The 22,894-nt window shown below is 38.3% G+C and overlaps 4 protein-coding genes across 5 annotated transcripts; 2 read left to right on the forward strand and 2 right to left on the reverse strand.

The window, feature by feature from the left end:
- Nucleotides 1–398: 398 nt before the first annotated feature.
- Nucleotides 399–1,802, forward strand: LOC110860802. Its single transcript, XM_022109913.2, has 4 exons — nt 399–765; nt 834–986; nt 1,058–1,375; nt 1,442–1,802. The coding sequence occupies exons 1-4, from the start codon at nt 460–462 to the stop codon at nt 1,706–1,708; spliced, it is 1,044 nt and encodes a 347-aa protein (XP_021965605.1). The 5' UTR covers nt 399–459; the 3' UTR covers nt 1,709–1,802.
- A 4,313-nt stretch (nt 1,803–6,115) lies between these two features.
- On the reverse strand, nt 6,116–9,308 carry LOC110860838. Its single transcript, XM_022109954.2, has 5 exons — nt 9,149–9,308; nt 8,562–8,843; nt 7,610–7,932; nt 6,908–7,081; nt 6,116–6,504 (listed from the first exon to the last, which is right to left on the reverse strand). Exons 1-5 carry the CDS (start codon nt 9,222–9,224, stop codon nt 6,379–6,381), a joined length of 981 nt encoding a protein of 326 aa, XP_021965646.2. The 5' UTR covers nt 9,225–9,308; the 3' UTR covers nt 6,116–6,378.
- Nucleotides 9,309–13,575: 4,267 nt separating this feature from the next.
- Nucleotides 13,576–14,833, reverse strand: LOC118439372. The gene is made up of 2 exons (XM_035860622.1): nt 14,552–14,833; nt 13,576–14,203 (listed from the first exon to the last, which is right to left on the reverse strand). The coding sequence occupies exons 1-2, from the start codon at nt 14,827–14,829 to the stop codon at nt 13,744–13,746; spliced, it is 738 nt and encodes a 245-aa protein (XP_035716515.1). The 5' UTR covers nt 14,830–14,833; the 3' UTR covers nt 13,576–13,743.
- Nucleotides 14,834–21,055: 6,222 nt separating this feature from the next.
- LOC110860809 lies at nt 21,056–22,349 on the forward strand. Of its 2 annotated transcripts, none has more exons than XR_002548989.2 (3): nt 21,056–21,364; nt 21,488–21,658; nt 21,741–22,347. XR_002548989.2 is itself a non-coding variant. In XM_035860643.1 (3 exons), exons 1-3 carry the CDS (start codon nt 21,388–21,390, stop codon nt 22,176–22,178), a joined length of 633 nt encoding a protein of 210 aa, XP_035716536.1. In that variant the 5' UTR covers nt 21,070–21,387; the 3' UTR covers nt 22,179–22,349. The 2 variants fall into 2 exon arrangements, 1 of the variants encoding a protein (XP_035716536.1); XM_035860643.1 differs by having other exon boundaries at nt 21,070–21,411; nt 21,741–22,349.
- Nucleotides 22,350–22,894: the final 545 nt, after the last annotated feature.

The raw sequence follows: 22,894 nt of genomic DNA on the forward strand, positions 1-22,894 counted from the left end.
TTTGCTTTCACACTAATCTTGAGTTGGGTCGCATTTTACGAAACAAACCATAATGTCGGACATCTTCATAGATTTAGATGCATCAACTGGTCCTTTGGTACTTTGAGTGTGACCGACTTCATCAGGCTTAAGATTTCAGATTCAAAATATTGCGACCTATATATCTAACAAAAATTAAGACAATGTATAATATCACCAACCTAATAACTGAGAACCGGCCCCGACAAGAGAGCAAACGTCAATCCATCAAGCACAGTAAATGTGACGAGATGATAAGCACTTTTTTACCTATATATAGTGTGGTCAGCGTGATTAGCTCATGTAATGAGAGTGATAACTCAACCCAACCTCTGTGGTGATGATAAGCACCTTTTACCCAATCGCTCAAGATAATTTAGGTCAGTATAATTTTAACCTCCACTTCGCGAACAGATCCATTGCAACACGGCATAAGTTAAAATGCTTTACAAAATTCATATCTTATTCCCCGCAATTATTGCAATTGTCTTCGTAATTCCAGCCATAGCATCTACGAATCTAAACCTACATCAGGAAAAAGCTTGTATTCGAACGAGAGAGGCAGTATTTCGAAATAATGATTATTACGCAAGTTGGACAGCGGATGAGACGTCCCAAACGGTTCATTTCCGCGTGCTAGTTGCCACAACTGGCTATGTGGGATTCGGCCTTTCTCGTTTTACTGGAATGACGGGGTCCGATATCGTTATTGGTGGCGTTTTTCCCAACGGAACTGCTTACTTTGCGGTAAATTAGTATGTCTTCAAATTACGTGAACCTGAACTACATACTTACACAATTTATTTTTAATTTAGGACTATTTCGCCACGAATAACGCTAACCCACCCGAATTGGACCCTAGCCAAGACTGGTTTCTGGATAGCGCGATTGAAAATGGGACCCACACTGAACTCTCTTTTCATCGCGCATTTGACACCATGGATGCTCAGAACGACCACGTCATAGATGTAAGTAAATAGGTCAATCAATTAAATGCTTAGATAAAAGTTTGGATAAACATTTTACCAATTTAATACAGGACTCTCTTACTACAATCATTTGGGCTATTGGAGCATCCGACACCTTATTTTCACACGGCTCTGCAAATCGAAACATGTATTTAGCATCAATTCTACATTTTCCAGGCTGTTCTGTTCTTCCCGAAAGGGAGGAAATCCTGAGTGACAGATACATTGTACGATGGACCGTGGATCCGGAAGCTAGGACGGTTGAATTCCACGTGATCGCCCAGAATACGGGATACGTCGGTTTCGGCCTGTCATACGCTGGAGCAACCATGTTTACTGCGGATATTGCGATTGGAGGAGTTTATGAAAATGGGACAGAGTTCTTTGGAGTATGAAATAAAAAGTTGGCAAATATTTTAAATTTGGTTTTAATTATATTATACTTTCTCACACAGGATTACACTGGAGTTGGCTTCACAAATCCGGTACGGGACGATAGTCAGGACTGGTTTTTAACTGAAGCCCAGCAAAATGCGACACACACTGAGCTTAAGTTTTGGAGAAATTTCGATACTGGAGACTTTGATCAGGATGCACCAATTACGACAAATTCAGTCCATTTACTGTGGGCTTTGGGGCTATCGGACAACATTGGGTATCACTTTGGGGATCGTGGCTCCACAGAGGTAACGCTAATGGATCCTATTGATTGTGTGCCGTGAAATACCAAATTCCTTAAATATTGGCACGCTTTGAAATATGCAAATTTAAATGCAAGTCGTTATAACTAAATAAAAGAATTTGCAAATGATTAAATAATGTATAAAATATTTACTGGCATACGATACGACGGATGAAGATCTTGTCCAGTTTATTCAAAACACTTTTCCACAAAAACAGCAAGGATTTGTAACGGTATCAAGCTTGCATGTAAATATAATTCATGATGTTTCTGGAGATACATAAGTGTTCAAATTAACTCGAAGGCGAAGGGATGACCTTTAGCCACGCCCCCACATGTGGCTGTCCCATAGCAAGGAGTCGGGCTTTATCCTCCGGTGTAGGTGCACTATTCTTGAGGTGCTTGATGGCGGCCTCCTGTTGAGGCTTCTCCCATGCGGCCTGAATACCCCTAACTTCGAGCGGGGGGAGTTCCGCCGGTCCCATGGGGTTCCACCTCTCTTCTCCTTCCTGCTGTGCGGTGTCGGTGCCATGTAGGTATGGCGGAAGTAGGCGCTCAACGAGGGGCAGGGCGCTGTAGGCGGACGCTAGGAAACACGGAATCGCCACGTCTACAGCACGCCTGACCCCCAGGCCACCTTCACTGACCGGAAGGGAGGACTGAAGCCAAGATTGCGGGGAAAGGAAACAGTTGAGAATCCCCTCCATGGACTCCTTAAGTTTGGCGTCGTAGAGGGTGAGGGAGTCAAATCTCCGCCAAGTGGGGGCACACCGCAAAAAGTAAATGAGACGCGGTGTAGAGACCGAAGCTCGAAGAAGGAAAAAGGCGGAGTGGGAGGAGCAGGGCGGTAGGAGCACTGGTTTTGGGTGGAGAGCACTCTCCAGGCCGGACGGCCCGAAGGGCCGTACCGGCCGGGTGGTGCAGACACTAGATATAATTGACCCTCCGAAGTACATGTAGCAGATGTAACTTATACATAACGTTCCTAAGCAGCGTTTACAAAGTTATAAATTGAATCTCGATTTTGTTCACTTCTGAAAAGTTTCAATGATCTCACAATATGAAACAATATTCAAATTTAAGCCTTCCAAGACGATTTCTGTAAATCGGTTAAGGTAGCATAAGATAAATAGTCCTGCAGTTGAAAAATTTTCAAGTTTGAGTTATTAACCCTATCAAACAATTTTTCATATGTAATTGAAGAGGCCGTTACACTATCAATCGAGCATAAATACGTTCGGCATTCTATCTGTGTCGACCCACAATGCCAAATTTCAGTCTCCCACGATTATTTCGAATATTTTGCACTAAATATATGATCCCTACTTCATCAAATATTTTTTGGTCTAACCTAGCTTCAAATTCTTTCATAACAATGGCCAGGTACATATTATTCTTTAATTTGGTCATGATCTATGAACGCGTTCGAACATTTCCGAGCGATAAACTGAATTGCATGCGTTACTTTTTTTCTAGGAGCTTTGATGCACGAAAGTGGGGTGTTACAAATGCAAATACGCATCTATCAAAAAATGGACAAAGAGAAATTGAATTATGGTTTCAACTATAACTAAAACTGTCTTAATGTACATAACTTATTCGATAATTTCTGTTTCGCGAAATTTGCCAATCAAGTCGCATCTCTGGAGCATCCAAAATCGGGAGATTTTTAAAACCGGTTTGTAGTAGAAGTTTTGGCACATTTCAGTAACCCGGTTTTCCATTTTGGAAACATGGTTCTAACCCGTTTTTTAAAAGCCCTGTATTGGTTAGAATTAAAAAAAAGTTTGTCAATACAGTAGCAAGCTATAATTTAATTTAAAATTAAAATTAAATATGAACTTGAGATTTTCGGAATTCATAATTTGTGTATATCAGAAATTAAAAATATTTTTGATTAGATAAAGATTAGATTTAGATTTAGATAGATTTTTGATTAGATATTGTGATTAGATAGGTACAGTTCTTACAAAAATATAGACTTAACTCATCAGGAAAATCCGGAATCGATTTACGAATCCCGAATTTTCAAGTACTTTGGAACCCTTAAAATAATGACTGGAAGAAATATGCCCTAGAAAAGTCCTTGGAGGTTTTTTTATCGGGTAAATAGCGATGCATTCTTGAAGTTAAGAACAAGGGCCGTCATATGGAATAAGTTTTGCCTTAAAAAATTCCGCCTGTGGGGTAAAAAAATTGCCAAACCCTTCCACGAACAAATGAGACACCGACTGTATTTGTGACCATAGCCGTAGATAAGAAATAAGCGATAGAAATTCGCTGTATCAATTTTAGCAATTTTGCACATAAAAGGCCGGACGAGAATTTTACTCTCCAGGCCGGACCAAGGACAGAAACGGCACTGGGGAGGAGAGGTGAAGAAGTCGGGCCCTAAGTGTAGCTAATTGTTCGGCCTTCGCCCCCAGTACAGCCTCGATCGACTCGTCGGTGAGAGGAGCACCCAGGAGTACGGCGGCTTCGGGGGAAATCTCCTGTATTCCCGGTGCTGCCCGACGAAAACGCTCCAAAATTTCAAGGCGGGAATGTTCGTCCGTCCCTAGCACACCCACTTCACACTTGGCGGTGTTCAGGCGAAGACCAACTTCCTCGCCCATGCGGATAATGGTGTCCAGCGCGACTAACACTTTTTCTTGGGTGTCCGCTATAGTGGCATCGTCCAAATACCACAGGTTTAGCTCCGTTTCGACGGCGAGGATGATGGGTTGAACGACGAGCGCAAAAAGGGCGGGACCTAACGGGTCCCCTTGTTGGGCCCCGCGGCGGGAGGAGATGGGAGTGTCGCCATAGTATAATTGAGACGGAAAAGAATAAGCCTGCGATAAAAAACTGAACATTGAGGGGAACCTTTCATGAATAATGTAGAGAATTGTATCCCGCCGAATCTCGTTGAAGGCGTTGTTAAAGTCGACTTTCAAAAAGGCTTTAGATGTCGTATGGGCGTGTCCCCAATAGATGCGGGCCGCATGTGCCGCCGCTTCGGCACCCCCCTTATCCCCACCCCCAGTTGATGGGGTGCTAGGTACTCCACAAGGTCGGGGGACATTCTTTTCAGTGCGATTTTAGCGGAAAGGCGGCGCCATACATTTCCAACCGCAACGGGCCGAATCCCGCCAGTTTTCTTCTTTAGAGCGGTGAGGGAAGCTCCGTAGAAAATCGGGCAGAAAGGGACTGGAACATTCCCGCTGAGAACAACATTTATAAAATTTACGATAGCCTCAAGTAATTTTTTCCCCACTTCCCCCTGCCCAGTGGCGACAAGGTCTTTGTTTTGGTTGTGGTCACCTCCTCCAAAACCTTCGTTAGGGCACGAGCAACTTCCATTCTCGCCCCTTTTGGAACTCGTCGCAGTGTGGGTGTGGTCATTTTGAGTCGACTTAAGACTTCCCCCCAATCGTGTGGCACTGCCTCCCCAGATGGTGGTGAGTCGACCCACCGCATGCCTTCATAAAATGTGTGGGCATCTGCTCCAGTTGTTCGACGACTGACAACGTCGGGCAACAACTCCTTGATATATTTTCCAAGGGTGGTCTCGGCGACTCCACCCTCTCCCGATTCGTCAACAAAAACTGCATAGCGGGAGAAAACATCCGCCTTCCTTATTCGCGAGTTCGTATCTGGGATTAGGGACTGCTGAATCCACCGGCGAGCTGAGAGAAATGTATCCTTCTTGGTCACACCAGGGGAAGATGGTGACACTGACGTTCGGCGGCGAGTCGGGACGGAGAGGGATGACGTGTCGAACGGAGTAGAACCGATTGCATGAACTTGAGGGACGGGGGAAACAACTTCATTCGTAGAAGTTTCCTCCTCTACAGAACCAATCGCTGAGAAGTCGCGGTCCATGAGCGATTTTCGGTGGCGGCCCTTAGGTCGTGGTGGCGCTGACGACGTGTCCCCCGGTGGTTGTGATTCATTGTCGGGAGGATCACCAAAAATTCCATCACGTGACGACATGGCGACCTGTACCGGGCCCTGCGCGCGAAGAGAGGCCAATTGGACTCACACAGGGACAAGAAAAATATAAATAAGCTTTTGTACATATGTACATACATAAGTATAAACCGTATGATGAAAATGCATTATCAGAACTTAATCGTTTGCATTAATTGTTTGAGCAATAAGAGTACAATGAGCTATAGTTTTACAAATGTACATGTAAATATGTATACATACATCATAAATAATTTTGCGAAATAAGGGCATGCTCATTTCCTGGGTAAATTTGCGAAAAAGATACCATGGTTTTGCGGCAAAAGTTTCGCGAAATGTCGCAAATGTCGCAAACTTCGCAAGTTATTTTGCTGTGCACAATTTTGCGAGATATGCGAAGGTTGACGCGAGAGAGCTCAATAATTATTTCGAATTAGATTAGTTATTTATTTGAAGATAACTTATAGAATATTCAACAAAATTTAAGATAATAAATTAGAAATTAATGAAAATGTATGAACGTAGTAACTTAGAAATACAAATGGGTGAAGTTATCTAGTAGGTGCATGCATATGTAGAATATTACAAATTTTTATTATTGTTTCTTGATCTGAAAAGCAGTGTATAACTGATGATTCGCGACACTTGAATAAACTACAGTAAACAGTAAGGTGCCCTGTTTTTCAGATATGTAAATAATTTCTACATATTATTATGTAGATATCCACCCGGCACGAGTATTAATTTCTGAAAAAAATTTCATTGGTCTTTCCCACACCCAAATTTAGTGAGCACGCTTAAAATCTCAATGTCGCTAGTTTTAATGTAGGATCTGTACTTGTAGGTGATTTCCAATTCTGCCCGGCCCGGGTAAAATGCTCCGACCTGGGTAATTTATTTAGAGGACTGTAGTTCAAAATTTCAATATATGCAGAACATGTACATGGTAAAAGTACACTGGTAAAAGATTGCACTCACTGTACTTCTCAAAATGGGCACAGGATTTTTTAGTGTGCCCATTTTGAGCAGTACAGTAAGTGCAATCTTTAATTTTAAATTAAGCAAACTATACTCAATCCAGGGTAATTTTACTGTCTATCAAAAGTTAAAGTTTTACCCAGGATTTAGTATAGTTTAGAGTCTAGGCTACATTTATTTTTCAAAAGGGCAAAATTATTTTTAAGAGCGTAGAATAGAAATCAGATTTCAAAGTGTATTCATACATGCAATTACGTATTAAATATTTTCCAATTTTGTATTAAAATTGTACTCAAAGTCAGCAATTTACCTCAAGATTTTGTTCACTCGACCAAATATCCGGATCTACAAAGGATGCCCTCCCAATCAGGATGGGATCCCCGTTATCGTCCCATCCTCCAATTAAGGGGGTATTGGAAAGGCTCTTATTTTGCATTAAGTTGTATCCAATCCACTCCAAATAGTTCGCGGATGAGACAAGGACCTAAATAAGATACTTATTTAGATCAAAATTAATTTAAAAAATTAAGCTGCTGCTATGGAACATACGAATGAATACCCTTAATGTTTAAGAGAACTTTTAAATATGTAAGTTAAATATACTGATGTAGATATGCGTACATATACATATGTATGGCACCCCTATATTGCTGGACACTTATGTATGTACAGGGTGGTTTAAATGTCAGGTTACAGTGGAAAATTTTTCAATGGGAAAAATTCGTAAATTTCCATTAGTAACGGATTTGGGATTGAGATTGTTATTATTTTTTATCAAAACTTATGGAACACTGATGAAAAAGTACTTAAAATATTTAATCTCAGGGGGCAAAATTTCGGTAACTAATGGAGATTTGCGAATTTCTCCCATTGAAAAATTTTCCATTGTAACCTGACACTTACATAAACCCCCCTGTATAAGATGCAGAAATTTTTTGGGGTAAAAAATTCTAAGGTATACAATAAGTTAAAAAGCTTTACACAATTTGTACACGGTCCTTGAAGGACTTACCTCATAGTTGAACAAGCTCATTTCCCACGGTCCATATCCAACATAGGCGGCCAAATGTCCGGTCACGACTTTGCCTGGGATTAAGGATTGATTAAACACCGCCCTAGCGACGAATACCTTCTTGCCATCGTGCAATCCCTTGTTCTCATATCCGGAAACGTACGCCCCCAGGGGAATATCCCCGTATGATCCGGGTACCCAGGTGGGGCACATTTCGTCTTGTCCACTTTCCTGCATTCTTCTCAACTTGTCACGAGCATTTATGGCCGAATCGAATTGAACGGCTAATCTGTTAGATTCGGTTTTCAGACGGTTCAGTTGTTCTGAAAAAGTGGGATTGAGTATGTATGTAAAGTTGGAAATTTTAACCTTTTGATGACGAAATATGTAGATTTGTGTAAAGGCACGTTTTCCGTTACCGACGAAATATACAAATTTTCATACTGCATAAATTACGATGGCATCAAAATGTCTATAAAAAAGTAAGTGTTACTTCATAAAAACTATTTTAAAAATTGATTTTTAAATATTTTTCGTCTAAAATTTTGGAATTTGTCCTAGATTGCCCAATTGTAAAAAGTTAATGTCCCTCATCAGAAAACTAAACAAATTAAAAGTATCGTACATACCGAGGAGAAATTTTATTTAAAAAGTTAGCAGTAAGAAAGTGGTTAATTCGTGTGTTTCACCATGACTCTTGATGTCGACAAAAAGGAGAAAATGTACAAGTAAATATATATTGACCACTTTGTAACGGAAATTTCGTAACTTTACATATGTATGTCGGAACCTCTGTCACCCATTTCCCTCATTTCTCCGGACTTATCCTAAATAATAAGTTAGCCCGAAAATGAATACGAGCCCCTGTCTGAATCGTAAAGCAATCATGACTGGGAAATATGAGACATTTTAATTTAACATTATTATTACAAACCCCCCATTTCATTCTTACCTTCCACAACGGCCAATGGCGAAGGATATGATTCCGTCACGTTTTTTCTTCCTTTCTCTTCGACTTCTTTATGAAGTGGAATCGCCGAAGTTTCGAAACCTGCTGAAACATCGACTGCCACAATTTGAGGTACAACTGGCGCCGCTGGAATTGCCGGTTGTGGTAAAATTGGAGTAGGAGAGGGGGCAATGTTTGTCTCTGGCGTGATTTCCGGTGATTCAAATTGCTCTTCAAAAAACTTCTCCCACGATCGCAATGCTGAGAGGGGAATGGGATTCTCAACTTGGGGAGAAAAATTGGAAATAAAATTTATAAAATATTAACAGTTTCCCAAATAAAGTTAACAACATTTTTTTGAAAAAGGTTTTTTTTGTTAAGGTTTAAATTAGACAATGAGAGGATTCATGATTCCCTCGTACCCTTATCGTAGAATAAGTTACGACAGTTTGGAGTTTTTGTAAGCGTCGTAAGATTTCGTCATAAAAAATCGTGTTCCACAGGTTACGATTTTTATAAAACTTAACTCCTATTTTTTTGTCGTAAACTATTTTACGATTCAAAGAATACTGAATATTCCAAATAATTACCTCGATAGTGCTCCTGTGGCATTGGAGATACTACCAGTGCGGAAAACAGTACCGATAAAATAAACAGTTTCCACATTCTAATTTTTTTTGCTGCTTTCAAAAAGTAGTAAGAGACTCTTTACTTCGGAGAGGTTCTTTACTTGGCAAAGTGTAAAGCAGAAGTGCCACTTATTCCAAAAAATGTGCAAACTATATGTATGCTCGCATACATATATTTTAAACTAGCTTATAAGCCCGTCTCCCGCCGGGCGAGCGAGAATTATAAGATGCAAAAGTCTGTCGGAAGTCGAAGTGAAAGCAAAGAAAGTCAAGTTTGGACTGGCGCTTATTAAGTGTTAATGGCAGTTATCTTGGGCTGGTTGTAGCCTTGACTTCGATTTCACATTAACTTTACTTTAAACTAAATTGGCGAATCCTGCATACCCATAATCAGTCATGGGTATTCCACTTCACTTTAAATTTAAACTAAAGTGGCCAAGAAAACCACCCATGATAACCGCCCATGACAAACACCCATGACGACCACCCTAAGATAACCACCTATGACAACCACCCCCAGACAACTACCCCCAGATAACCACCCATGACAACCACCCCCAGACAACCACCCCCAGACAACCACCCATGACAAACACCCATGACGACCACCCCCAGATAACCCCCCATGACTACCACCCACAGATAACCCCCCACGATAACCACCCGTGACAACCACTTATGACAACCACCCCCAGACAACTACCCCCAGAAAACCACCCATGACAACCACCCCCAGATAACCACCCATGATAACTACCCCCAGATAACCACTCATGATAACCACCCATGACAACCAACCCCAGATAACCACCCATGATAACTACCCTCAGATAACCACCCATGACAACCAACCCCAGATAACTACCCCCAGATAACCACCCATGATAACCACCCCTTGATAACCCCCCATGATAACCACCCACAGATAACCCCCCATGATAACCCCCCCCAGATAAGTACCCCCAGATAACCACCCATGATAACCACCCCTAGATAACCTCCCATGATAACCCCCCCCCCCAGATAACCCCCATGATAACCCCCCAGATAACCCCCCATGATAACCCCCCCCAGATAACCCCCCATGATAACCCCCCCCAGATAACCCCCCATGATAACCACCCCCATATAACCACCCCCAGATAACCCCCCATGATAATTACCCCCAGATAACCACCCATGACAACCACCCCCAGATAACAACTGCATGACAACCACCCCCAGATAATCACCCATGATAACCACCCCCAGATAACCACCCCAGATAATTAATTGGTAAAGTGTGCACTGGTGATCACTTCACACTTTTGTGTCTCGTCACCATTTGCACAAATCTGTGAAGTGATCACTTCACAGATTTGTAGTGGTTATCTGGAGGTGGTTATCTGGGTGTGGTTGTCAAACAGTGGTTATCTGGGGGCGGTTGTCAAAAAGTGGTTATCTGGACGTGGTTGTCAGACAGTGGTTATCTGGAGGTGGTTGTCAGACAGTGGTTATCTGGAGGTGGTTGTCAGACAGTATTTATCTGGGGGTAGTTGTCAAACAGTGGTTATCTGAGGGTGGTTGTCAGACAGTGGTTATCTGGAGGTGGTTGTAAGACAGTGGTTATCTGGGGGTGGTTGTCAGACAGTGGTTATCTGGGGGTGGTTGTCAGACAGTGGTTATCTGGGGGTGGTTGTCAGACAGTGGTTATCTGGGGGTGGTTGTCAGACAGTGGTTATCTGGGGGTGGTTGTCAGACAGTGGTTATCTGGGGGTGGTTGTCAAACAGTGGTTATCTGGGGGTGGTTGTCAGACAGTGGTTATCTGGGGGTGGTTGTCAAACAGTGGTTATCTGGAGGTGGTTGTCAGACAGTGGTGATCTGGGGGTGGTTGTCAGACAGTGGTTATCTGGGGAATTTATATTTTTAAATAAAGAATATAAATTTGAATTTTCGCGCCATTCGAAACTTGACTTTCTCCACTTTCACTTCCGTTTACGACAAATTCCTTGGACAGACATTTCCAGCTTATAATATAGATGATATTATTTATTTGAGTTACAGGTGACAAAAATTAAAAAGGTTGAATACCTTCTTAACATCGGTTGGATCATACACAAAGCATGCGAAGGATTCTCAGGAAATTTTGACCCCTACCCCCAGTGTGCCCTGTTTGCCCATGTTAATTAACCTGGGAAAGGTATGATGCCTTGACCCCCTTCAAACCGATCACATTGTTTCTGTACAACCCCTAATATGAAAAGGTAAAAATAGCTTTGTAAAAAGCTTCCTGCACCTGCGCAAATTCGCGTGTATTTTCACCCTTTTAATGGAATAATCCAAAGTAAACGAGTGAATCCAATCAATGTAAGTGCATCCAATAAAAATCAAAAACCCGAACCACCTGGAAAGTTGTAAGAATGAAATTGACTCTCAACAATACCGAGAGCCGTGTGGAATTTTGTATATTTATGTATGTATGTATTAATCCTGCCATTGTTGTTCATAATTTGCTGCACATAGTCAGAGCTGGGTGATTATTGGTTTTTGAGGGTGGATTAAGGATTATGATTAACCACAAAACAATGTGGATTGTGATTAAATTATTTCCGTGAGATTAATTCATGTCAGGATTAATCTGGATTAATCCATAAATTCTGAAAATTTCGGGATTATGGATTATGGATTAATAATCCGGATTAATCTGGTGATTAATGATTTTTACACCATATCTAGCGCAAAGAATTTCAACTACGTGGTTTCACATAAAAATGACGCCAGTTTCAATTGATATATGTATGTAGCACAATGCAGCGAGAACATGTTGATTCTTCAAATGGTAGCTGACAGAACAACATTGTGAGAACTTGAGACTTCAAGCTACACTGTGGGATGAATGGAACTATGGGAATTGAACTGAGTAATCCAGATTGAGAATTAATCATGAATACGTAATCATGATTAGTAATCATGATTTGGATTAATCTGGATTAATAATCATGATTAGTAATCATGATTGGGATTAATCAGGATTAGTAATCCGTAATCACGATTATGGATTAATGAAATCAAGTGGGATTATTCCCGGATTAATTCTAATTCCAGAAAAATCGGGATTATGGATTGGGATTAATCTACAAAAAACTCACATTTCCGGATTAGGGATTATGGATTAATAATCCATAATCCGGGATTAAAATCCATAATCCTTAATCAGGATTATCCCAGCTCTGCACATAGTTAATATATATTTTGGTAATATTTTGTGAGTCATGTACATATGCAGGTGCATGATTTAATGGAAGAAATCTTTTTATGTTTGCCGCTTTCAATTTATTATGATAAAGATAACTAGATACATTAGTGCTGAATACACTTTGAAAAAACTGGTATTAAATTACTTCTCGGCGGAGTGTTTAAATGTATTAACATTTTTATGACTCTACCGACAAGGTAATAACGGACGGTAAAGTTCAGCAATGTGGCAATGAACAATGTAACACTCAGGAGGGGAGCTTGCGAGGTTGATAATAACAGATCTCGATGCCCTTTGGATATGTGATAGGGTCTCATGAGTGTACTAAAACCCTGAAGTGGTTTGACTCCATGGGCACATTTGCGCCCGCCACACCCACTCAAAAATGCCCAAAAAACGCTTTCACTCCAGTTTTCACTCACTCAAATCCACGCCAGAAATCCAATTTTACTCGGATTTTGAAATTTCTTTCACCATTACGCTCCCAGATAGTTGCTTTCTTCAATTCCATATCAAACTCAATTTTGCTGATAATTATTTCGCAGGCGTAATTTGAGTTGCTGATTACTACAACAATCCTCATTCAGAATTTCAAATTTTAAAAATACTAAAAATTTCGAAAAAATTGGGTTTGATATTGGATTGAAGAAAGCAACTATCTGGGAGTATAATGGTGAAAGAAATTTCAAAATCCGAGTAAAATTGGATTTTTGACGTGGATTTGAGTGAGTGAAAACTCGAGTGAAAGCGTTTTTTGGGCATTTTTGAGTGGGTGTGGCGGGCGCAAATGTGCCCATGGAGTCAAACCACTTCAGGGTTTTAGTACACTCATGGGACACTACCACATATCCAAAGGGCATCAAGATCTGTTATTATCAACCTCGCAAGCTCCCCTCCTCAGGAATAAACTACCTAAATAGATAATACCAATCCGGTACGATGTTATTCCCAAATCCATGAATAATTTTAGGAGAAACTTACTCCAAAAGTAGTATACATTTTGATAGGCAATAATTTATTTAGCAAAATACAGGGAATTGTCATTAAGCTGAATATTTTAGTAATAAGAAAAAAAATATATCACACAAGAAGTACAACTTATTCATATTTATAAGTTTGTATGTATGTATGTAAAACTATGTATTTCCTGAACTTTAAAAATTTTAGAGAAGACTTTCTCATTTTTGAAGGAAAGTCATCTAACGAAGCTATGTTTAAATTCATAACAGTACCTAAAATTTTAATGTCAACCCATTTCATATTAACCTGCAATAAAAATCGCAGCAGTGCTACGACAAATGATACATAAGAATAAAAGGCCTACATGTATAAAAGTGTGATTAGCTGATCCACACAGTACTGCCAAATGCCCAATGCCGTCATCCTGTCAAAGTACTGGCCATCGCCTATCGTCAACTTCAGTGGCGGACATGACTTCAAAAATTTCTTGAACCATTTTCTATTTCCGAATTTGTGATAGAGTTTCATCTCGTCCAAGAAACCGACCGAGACTTCGAAAAGATCAGAGAGGGAATGGAATATGACATGAATGACGACAAATAGGTCGACCGCGACGATGACGAAGAAGGCGAGGACGGGGAGAGGTAAAATTTTTGTGGATGTGAGGAGTACATATAGTGACGCAGTTTCCCCGACAATAATCCCACCAACCATTTGGACTAGAGAGGGATATTCAAAGGCGCAGTTTCGCAGGTTTGAGAGCCATTGGACCGTTCGGTAGTCGGTGATCCGAGTGGAATTCTTGTCAGTAAGGACTCCCCTGTTAAGTTTTAATTATATTTTTTATCAGATGTTAGAGAGATTGCGCATGAGTAATTTTTTGTGATTGTGACCGTAGATTGATTACCTATAATATATTTACAATCACAATCATATAAAGCTCGCATCCTTTCTGAAGATCAAGTCAATAAGTAGATTGCGAATGAAAGTTTTCATACTAATTGTTTAAACGAAAGCTAAATTTATCAATAGCTTTAATGAGAAATTTAGCGTTTATGTACCCATACGTGACAATTTATTTAGCGCCCAAACCCTTAATTTTCAATGTAATTAATAACATGAACATCATAATTCCATAATTGGTTGAAAGATACCAGTTCAAACTCACCGTTTAACCTGCTGAAGCCAAATTTTCATAACTTCCGCGGGATAGATCAATGCAACAGCGAGCGGTATACTGACCACACTGAAGACCACCCACCACGTGAAGGCCTCATAGATTCCGCTGAAAAGAGCCACAACGGAAAAGCTATAGTCGTCCTTATCCCATTTATCCCCGCATTGGAGAATTGCCATGCTGACAAGGGGAGGCATGCAGGGCTTGACCAAACTTAGGCCAAACATCGACATGGCTGTTGAAGCGAGAGATGTAACGACAAGATGCATCACATTCACTATCTTCTTGCTCACGTAGTTCTCGCCATCTGAAAAATTAGAATTGAAAAAGTAGTAATATATTTATATAGGTATTCATAATTCCTTCGTACCCTTCGTATCGTAAAATACGTTACGACGGTTCTAAGATTTTGAAGCGCTGTCAGGTTTTGTCATCAAAAATTGCGTTACTAACGTTTCGATTTTTACGAAACTTGACACTTTCTTTTTCGTCGGAGGATACGGAGGATACACTTTTTGTGTAACAAAATTATTACGGGGCGTCGAGATATTACGTCATGAAGGGGTAACAATCTTAGTAAAAAAATTTATCGCGACTGGCGATAAAGCATGTTACGAGTTTTCAGGTACTAATAAATTTCTATTACACTAAAAATAAAATGTTAAATAACTTGTAAAACCATTTACCTACTTTAATTTTGATCAGGTCAAAAATTGATCAAATTTTAGACTTTTTTTACAAATTTAGCTATACCAATTTTACACTTTAATTAACCTTACCTGTCCTCAAGCAGAGTGTCTCCATCTGGATAGAAACATTGATCAGGGGCAGATTTGTACCCCGCTTGACCCACATGTCTATCTGAGAACCCCCACGGCAATAAATATGACGAGGTGATACCACATGATGACATGCTTCCAGTTGGGGACCGGGTTCGGGGCAAAGTATCGCGTTACGAACCAATTCAGGAGGACGGCCACGTGTACGAAACTGCTCAAGGTGCAGAGCACCTCGAGAAATTTGGCTTTCCTCGTGGCGTGCGGGACAACTACTTCGTCACGAGGATGGGACGGCTGGTGGTGCCCAAATGGGAAGGTGTACGTCCACGTGGTAAGTTTAAGAAGGGCGTGGATCCCGCCGAGATACGAGGTTTCATCAGAAGGTCGAAAAATGAAGGAGTATTCCGTGACATATTGTGACATGCGGGATTTTATGGAGGAAAAACGAACGGATTCCATCAAATCCCTGTCAAAATTAAAACAAATAAGTTATGACAAATGTTTAGGCATTGCAAGACCTTGATAAAATGGGCGATTTTCTTTTAATTAACTGGTCGCTACCTGTATAAATAATTCATGGCTATGGTAATTATGAATCACGTACGGTGTTTATTTATGTCTCGCGCCCGTAGATTTTTTAAATCTGAAATCATCCAACACGGAAACTCTTGCCCGAACTATTCAGGTCTTCAGGAAATTTGAATATTCAAAAATGTAACTGGAAAGGATAGATAGTAATTTAGCAAAACAGGTTTCCATCAACCTATCCAATTCATTTGAGTATCCATATGCAAATGTAGTAATCCATATTCTACTTACATACAACATATCGAATCGATGATTTTGCTTAAGCCGTTAAGAGTTACATCATTTATTACTTTTTTACTGGATTAAATTTTTTTCCGTATGGAAATATCTCCTCGTAGAATACTTATCGTAGGATTTAGAACAGACTGAACGCATCGAGTATGTATTTATGTTTACAGCTTGTTTGTGGAAAGGATTACCTAACTCATGACTTCTGAGCATGACTTTTTTTCGTGTCAATATTTTCCCTAGTCTTCCTAAATTGGGATTAGTCTTATTCCTAGCTTTCAGATATTTCGATACCAATGACATTTATGCATCTATGTATGAGCCAAATTTAACATCAGTTGGACCATGCGTTCGCAGTTTATCAAGTAATTGTCGCTTCACTATATCTGTAAACATCCTCTGTATTAAATGTTTACAAGTCCTGCGTAAGCTACATGCATATATATCTAAAACTTACAAGTGGTATGCTTTCATTACAAACATGCAAAAATATTACATATCGTCGTTGAAGGATGGAAAAGAGCTATTGCCATTTGGTGTTAAATAAGGAAAGAGCCATCTCCATTTTGTGTTAAATAAGGAAAGAGCCTTCTCCATTCGTCGTCAAATAAAAAAGGGGCCTTCTCCAAACTCCAAGTTTTTCCAGGAGAGTGAGAAACAACAAGCAATCTGAAAGTGTGAAATCAACTCTAACAAATATTTATTTCGAGAAGTATATAACTTGTTAAAAAAGAAAATAATCGCGAAATAAGTTTATGTTAGCTAGAGTTGATTATTATCATTCTTAACAAATTATATACTTCTCAAATTATGACACGACGTATATACAAATTAGGTATGTGGCCACTTATCATAAATGATAACTTTTTAGGATCACTGATTTGAGATTTAGGAGGTCTTTAAATTTTCTTAACATTATCTTTTGACTTAATAATTTATAATCAGGTTTAACAATTGACATCTGCTGATTTTTCTTCTATATGTTCAGTTTTCCTCACCGTTTTTATGCCCCAATGTTTTTATTTCAGCCAAGCGATAAATTGAAGTCATTTATTCTCATTTTCACTCAAGTATATTTTTCTTCTAATAACTGGTTGGCGACTTGGTAATTTAAATGACAGCTTATGATTTAATAAACAACGCTGCTCGATTATTTACTTCCCTTGAATTGGAAGAGATTCGCTCGACTCGAGTCGGGCGGAATCATATGTAAACACCAAATGCATCAACTTTCCGATTTTTTTCTCGTCGATAATTAATTTAAATAAATATGTGTGATATATTTTCTGATAAATTAGAACATGAGGATTCTGAATTTTCAAAAATCGCAGATTGCCCCTTAAGTGGAGAAGGCCCCTTTTTTATTTGACGACGAATGGCAATAGCTCTTTCCTTATTTAACACAAAGTGGAGAAGGCTCTTTCCTTATTTAACACAGAATGGCAATAGCTCTTTTCCATCCTTCAACGACGATATGCATATAAAAATTTGAAGATTATTTCAGCAATAAATGCACTCTTAGGCAACTGGTATTGAATCATTGCGAATCATTACCGGACGGAGTACATATATGACTCTACCGGTATCGGTAATAACGATCATTACGGCGCAGTAATGTGATGGTAATGAAATCTTTACCACTTAGAATCAAAATATAACCAACCCGGCATGGAATTATTACCAATTCAATACCAGTACGGAATACATTTGTGACTCTACCAGATGCTTTACAGTGTGAGGAAAGCTGTTATCTAAGATTTATTTAAATAGTTTAAAGTTTAAACCATCAACTGGTCGAATCGTCCCTACAAGAAATATTATGTTAACTAACTACATAAATATGTATCACGAATATGTACATATGTAACTTGTAGAAGTCTTGTAAGGTTAAAAATAAGCTAAAGTTTCCGAATAATTTTCAAGGTAGCAATAATAAGTATGCACAACACCCTCTATCTCGCAAACTTACCTCCATGGAACCATTTTGTTCAACGACTTGAAACAATTTAGCAACAAATTTAGCTTTTCGAATTTTCTTGTATTTCAGTAATAAATTTTCGTTTATTCCTTTGTTTTATGTTTCCTTAGGTCTATATAAATACATATCCCAGATTCATCGCAACCTGGCAAGCTCGCAGTTGTAATAGATCCTATCTTACAGCCTAGACAAGCTAAAATATGACAATCGATGGTAAAATAGAAAACCGTTTAGGATTGACAAATTTAAAAATTAAACTGTTTTTATTAGTTTACCTGCAATAGGGACTCGTATCTATCTATATTTTGTATATTCTTCTGCGGAATAGGTTACGCTATAAATTTGAGCAAGATAAGTCTTCTCATTTACGACGTGCTTATAGGGCCAACTTTTGAGATAAATTAGAAGTTAATTTCAACATTGTCGATATCTATAAATATTAAAAGGCCTGTAAAAATCCCCCCTATCAAATTTTGTCAGATTATTGGGATAAAATAAAACCTTGAATTACACGTGGTTTATGTTCAGCATTTGTTAAAAATACCCAAGATTTGTACAATTTAATGCCATGCGTGTATTAACTGATGATGATGTTAAGTACATATGTATTCTAAATTAATGACAATCTTCTTGAAATTATAAGTAGAATGTAATATTCCGCTGTTTTAGTGGTGTTAATAAAGGTTATTTCATGCACTCTTAAAGGCTTGGTGGTAATCGCCACCGTGCATATCTATGTGACTTCACTAAATGGAGATAAATCATGCCCGCATGGTGACAAATTGTCACTGACGGGTGCAAATTTTAGCACCACTAGATGAGAATCACCGCTCGGTGAAGTCACACACATATGAACCCCCTTCGGTGACGATTAGCAACGGGTTTTTTAAGAGTGGATAATATTTATCAGTCTTACATATGTTCCCTGACGAAGGAATTATTATGATTCTGAAAGTTAAGCAAATATTGAAGATTTTATGAAAAAAGACATGCAGTGATGCAACATCATCTAACATTATGATCTTATATGATGAACATTATGATTTTTTTGTTATTTTTTCATTTTGGGATTGGTATAAATAGGCGAAACTAAATTTATAGAATAACTCTTTGAAAAGTTGAGACGTTAACAAAAAATTGTCAAACTTCTAATGATGATCTAATGGTAAAATGGATGTAAGCAATGAATTGGCGACCGCTGTTTCTAACGAAAAACTAATTTTTTCTTTTCGTCAATTTATTTTAACTTTATAGTTGAAGGTAATTGATTTGATACGAATATTGCCAAAAAATTCATTTGGTTATTTATAAAAGCCTCATCGGGATATACTTATTTACAAGTGAAAGGGATAACTCCATAACCGACGATATGCATGTGTATGTTACTGTACTGTACTGGATGGTAAATTTATTTCCACGGGGGAAATATATTTTATTTCGCAATTATACGTAATATGTCAACCAGCGTACTAGTATTAGCTAATTAATTTGTTGCATAATGCGTATAGTTAAAATATTGAAGTAACCTGCCACCAGATTATTTATAAAGTAGTGATAGACACTGGTAAATATTAGTTATGAATGAGGGCAAAATTCGTTGTGGGGTAGGGTTCCCAAAAATTATCAAATGCACTCAAACGACGGAGACGAGTTTGTGTGATGCAGATGCGTCACGCCCAGCTAATAAATGCAAGCATAAGCAACAAATATGAGGCTTCGTACCTAAGCATTTTTACATAATTAAAAGTATAACCATATTATTCAAATATGAACATTTCGAGTGAATTTAAGAGATTGAGGAAATATAAATTTGCAAATATATATCAAATAAATGAACATCTGGTACCTTAAACTATATTAAAATTGCCTTATTGTAAATCAATGATTAATAATTTTATCAGATATTGACTGTAACCTCACCTTCAAGTATTACGAAACCGAATATGTATATATTATGATGCGTTATTTTATACTAATTAATTAAAATTTACTATAAACTGTTTCCTTAACTTTAAAATATTAGGTTCCCTGTAACTATTTATGTTGAACGTTGACCACAGTTTACCAGAATGTTTAACTTACTTTGTAAACTTGTTTGGACCCAAGTTAGCAAGAAATCTGAAGCTTCGACAGAAGAGACATATTATTGTTTAATATTTTATAATAGTCACCCCAAATATAGATATTTTTATTTATGAATGCATATATTAAAAGCTTTTCAACGCATAACATTATTAACAGTGTAAAGTCTAGAAGAATTTTGAAGTCCAGAGCTTAACGGATTTCTTTTATTTTCCTCTTGACCCTTCCCACGTTGCTGCGAGTAACGTTTGTTCTGGGATGGTGGGTCGACGAATGGCAGATATAGATTTTCTTCTTCGCTATCAACATCTCGTACACTCAGTTCCAAATATTTGGCAAATATGTACATATGTATGCAAATATTATTTGCATACATACGGGGAGCAATAAGATACATGTATCAGGTATCTTATTGCTTCCATAACTAAAGTTTGTTGCATAAAGTATGTAAATGTTGTAATAAAATTTGATCTTAAAGCTTTTACTGAGTATCAGGATTCCTGATACTTCCTGATTCAGGAAGTATCTTTCGACATAAGTATTATTTACTGTGATATGTTTGATTTCCTTGTTGAAATCTGTGTTTACAAAACATATGTAAACAAAAGGGTTGACAACCGCCGGCACAACAACTATTTTATTTGTTTTGCACGGAGCATACAATACATTTTAAGAGATTAGAAAATCAGACTCAAAAGTAGAGTTCAGTCTGCTGAAAAATTACCTTATCGATGTCGCGACAAATTCAAAGGTAATGTAAATATTAATAATGCCAGAAGATACATATTTATGTTTAATGTAGCTACGACTCAATCCGTTCTGGTGAATGGAATATGTCAGTTATTTATCAGTCAATTTCAATTTACCTTTATTCAAGTGTGAGTCACATTCAGACTGGTTTACAAGAGTCAGTCTTTCTCAATGTTCATGTCCCAACAGTATAAAATTTCATTTGTATTTGGTGTTTCAACTTTCTGCAAACTTAAAAATTAGTCTAAAATTGTGAAACATTGTGTAATATTTTTAACCGAATTTGCTAATTTTACTTTGCTATTAATTCTGCAAAAATTGCAAAACTTCAAAGGGAGGAACCACGTGCAGAAACAGGCAGGTTCAAATCAGACTGAATCCCTGAAACTTAACCCATATGTATGTAAAATGGTTGTTGGGTTATGATTATTTTCATATATGTAGATGTAAATAAGACAATAGCTGATGTTTTTTTACAGTACTCTTCCGCATTTGTATTAAATAACAATTTTCTTTTCTCAGATGCTAAACAAAAACGAAAACATTCATGGCCCATTTTTGATAAATGTTTTCCAAACATGCCCGTCATCAGCGAGTTCAACAAACGAAGGGCTTCAATGGGATGCCAAGCTTTGTTTAAATTCGACACACTTATGTTCCCTGCATCCACCAGAGGAACCGATGTGTATAAATGTGAGTGTATTCTCGATCATTCAGTAATAATTCAGATCTTGAATGATTTCCAGATAATAATGTTTTTCTATTCATTTGACAGGACGCTACTACACATGGGTATGGCCTACTGGTCTTGTTAATCATTTTGTTATGCAGTATTATGCTAACGATGAAGAAAAAAATGAAAACAAGGAACCTAAAAACTCAAAAATTTCAATTCCTCTCAATTGAATTATGTTACTATTTCGGTTTTAAATACTTCTCGCTTACATTTAACAACCACCATTCACAAGCAAAGTACAACTCGGTAGTCTCATACAAAAATTGTGAAAATATGAATAAATGTTTCCAAGTCTGCAGGATTCAACACAATCGTACGATGGAAGAGTTAAGATATCGACAGCAAACCGAATTGAGAGAGGCTGAGACGAAGAATAAGAAGAGATTAGAAATTGCGGTATCCAAATTGCGAAAGCGTGACGAGGAAAGGCGCAAAGAGAGAGAAATGATTTATGAAGAGGTTGATCAGATGGACTGAGGGGGTAAATTTGTAATACATCCAAAAATTTTGTATCTTGTACTTGGTGCATGTGCTAACTTAGACTGTACTAGAACTGTGTTATTATACATAAACAAAAGCACATTAGAATAAATTATATTATTTTATCAACTTTTAAAACCCAATGATACTAAGGGTTAGGCAAGATTATAGAACGTGTCGAAAACTATTAATTTTTGGGCGAAATATTCGTTCTCGGATATTTTGAATGATTTCATCGTATTCCTCATCCTTTTCTCATGAGGAATGAAGTTATCATTTGCAAAAATCCCGGCTTTTAAAGCCGGCAGCAGATTTTCTTTGAACCACTGTTCATCCAAAAATGCAGAAAAAAAATTTTATGTCAATTTGAACAAAGTGTCGATCTGAAGTTTCAAATCAGAATTAAAGCACTGGAGGCGCATAACCGGACGTAACTAGTTTATCTCTATGCAAAATAATTTAAATTCCGAATATTAAAAAAAGAATGGCTGCGTACTGGGCGGTAATCCGAGCGCTGTCAGAAAAAAAGTTTCGTGTCAACCTCATATCTCCTGATTCTCGCTGACGTTGTGCATATCTTGATGATTAATTCAGTTCAGTGTACGTCCAGGGACCTGACACTTCATTGCTAGTTGATTTTGAATTGGGAAAAAAATTCTTGCCTTGTCCACATCAATTTTTCTTACGAGCGTCGGGTTTCTTACAGTTCGGGG

Source organism: Folsomia candida, unplaced genomic scaffold (genome assembly GCF_002217175.1).
Source record: "Folsomia candida strain VU population unplaced genomic scaffold, ASM221717v1 Fcan01_Sc034, whole genome shotgun sequence".
Taxonomy (NCBI): domain Eukaryota; kingdom Metazoa; phylum Arthropoda; class Collembola; order Entomobryomorpha; family Isotomidae; genus Folsomia; species Folsomia candida.

Coding starts and splice junctions, on each gene's coding strand:
- LOC110860838 (XM_022109954.2), bottom strand. CDS start 9,224: ATGTGGAAACTGTTTATTTTATCGGTACTGTTTTCCGCACTGGTAGTA. Junction 8,844..9,148: donor GCCACAGGAGCACTATCGAG/GTAATTATTTGG, acceptor TTTCTCCCCAAG/TTGAGAATCCCATTCCCCTC. Junction 7,082..7,609: donor TGAGCTTGTTCAACTATGAG/GTAAGTCCTTCA, acceptor TATCTTATTTAG/GTCCTTGTCTCATCCGCGAA.
- LOC110860809 (XM_035860643.1), top strand. CDS start 21,388: ATGATTATTTTCATATATGTAGAT. Junction 21,412..21,487: donor TTATTTTCATATATGTAGAT/GTAAATAAGACA, acceptor TTCTTTTCTCAG/ATGCTAAACAAAAACGAAAA. Junction 21,659..21,740: donor AGGAACCGATGTGTATAAAT/GTGAGTGTATTC, acceptor TTCATTTGACAG/GACGCTACTACACATGGGTA.
- LOC118439372 (XM_035860622.1), bottom strand. CDS start 14,829: ATGCATCTTGTCGTTACATCTCTCGCTTCAACAGCCATGTCGATGTTT. Junction 14,204..14,551: donor TGGCTTCAGCAGGTTAAACG/GTGAGTTTGAAC, acceptor AAAACTTAACAG/GGGAGTCCTTACTGACAAGA.
- LOC110860802 (XM_022109913.2), top strand. CDS start 460: ATGCTTTACAAAATTCATATCTTATTCCCCGCAATTATTGCAATTGTC. Junction 987..1,057: donor AGAACGACCACGTCATAGAT/GTAAGTAAATAG, acceptor AATTTAATACAG/GACTCTCTTACTACAATCAT. Junction 1,376..1,441: donor ATGGGACAGAGTTCTTTGGA/GTATGAAATAAA, acceptor TTTCTCACACAG/GATTACACTGGAGTTGGCTT.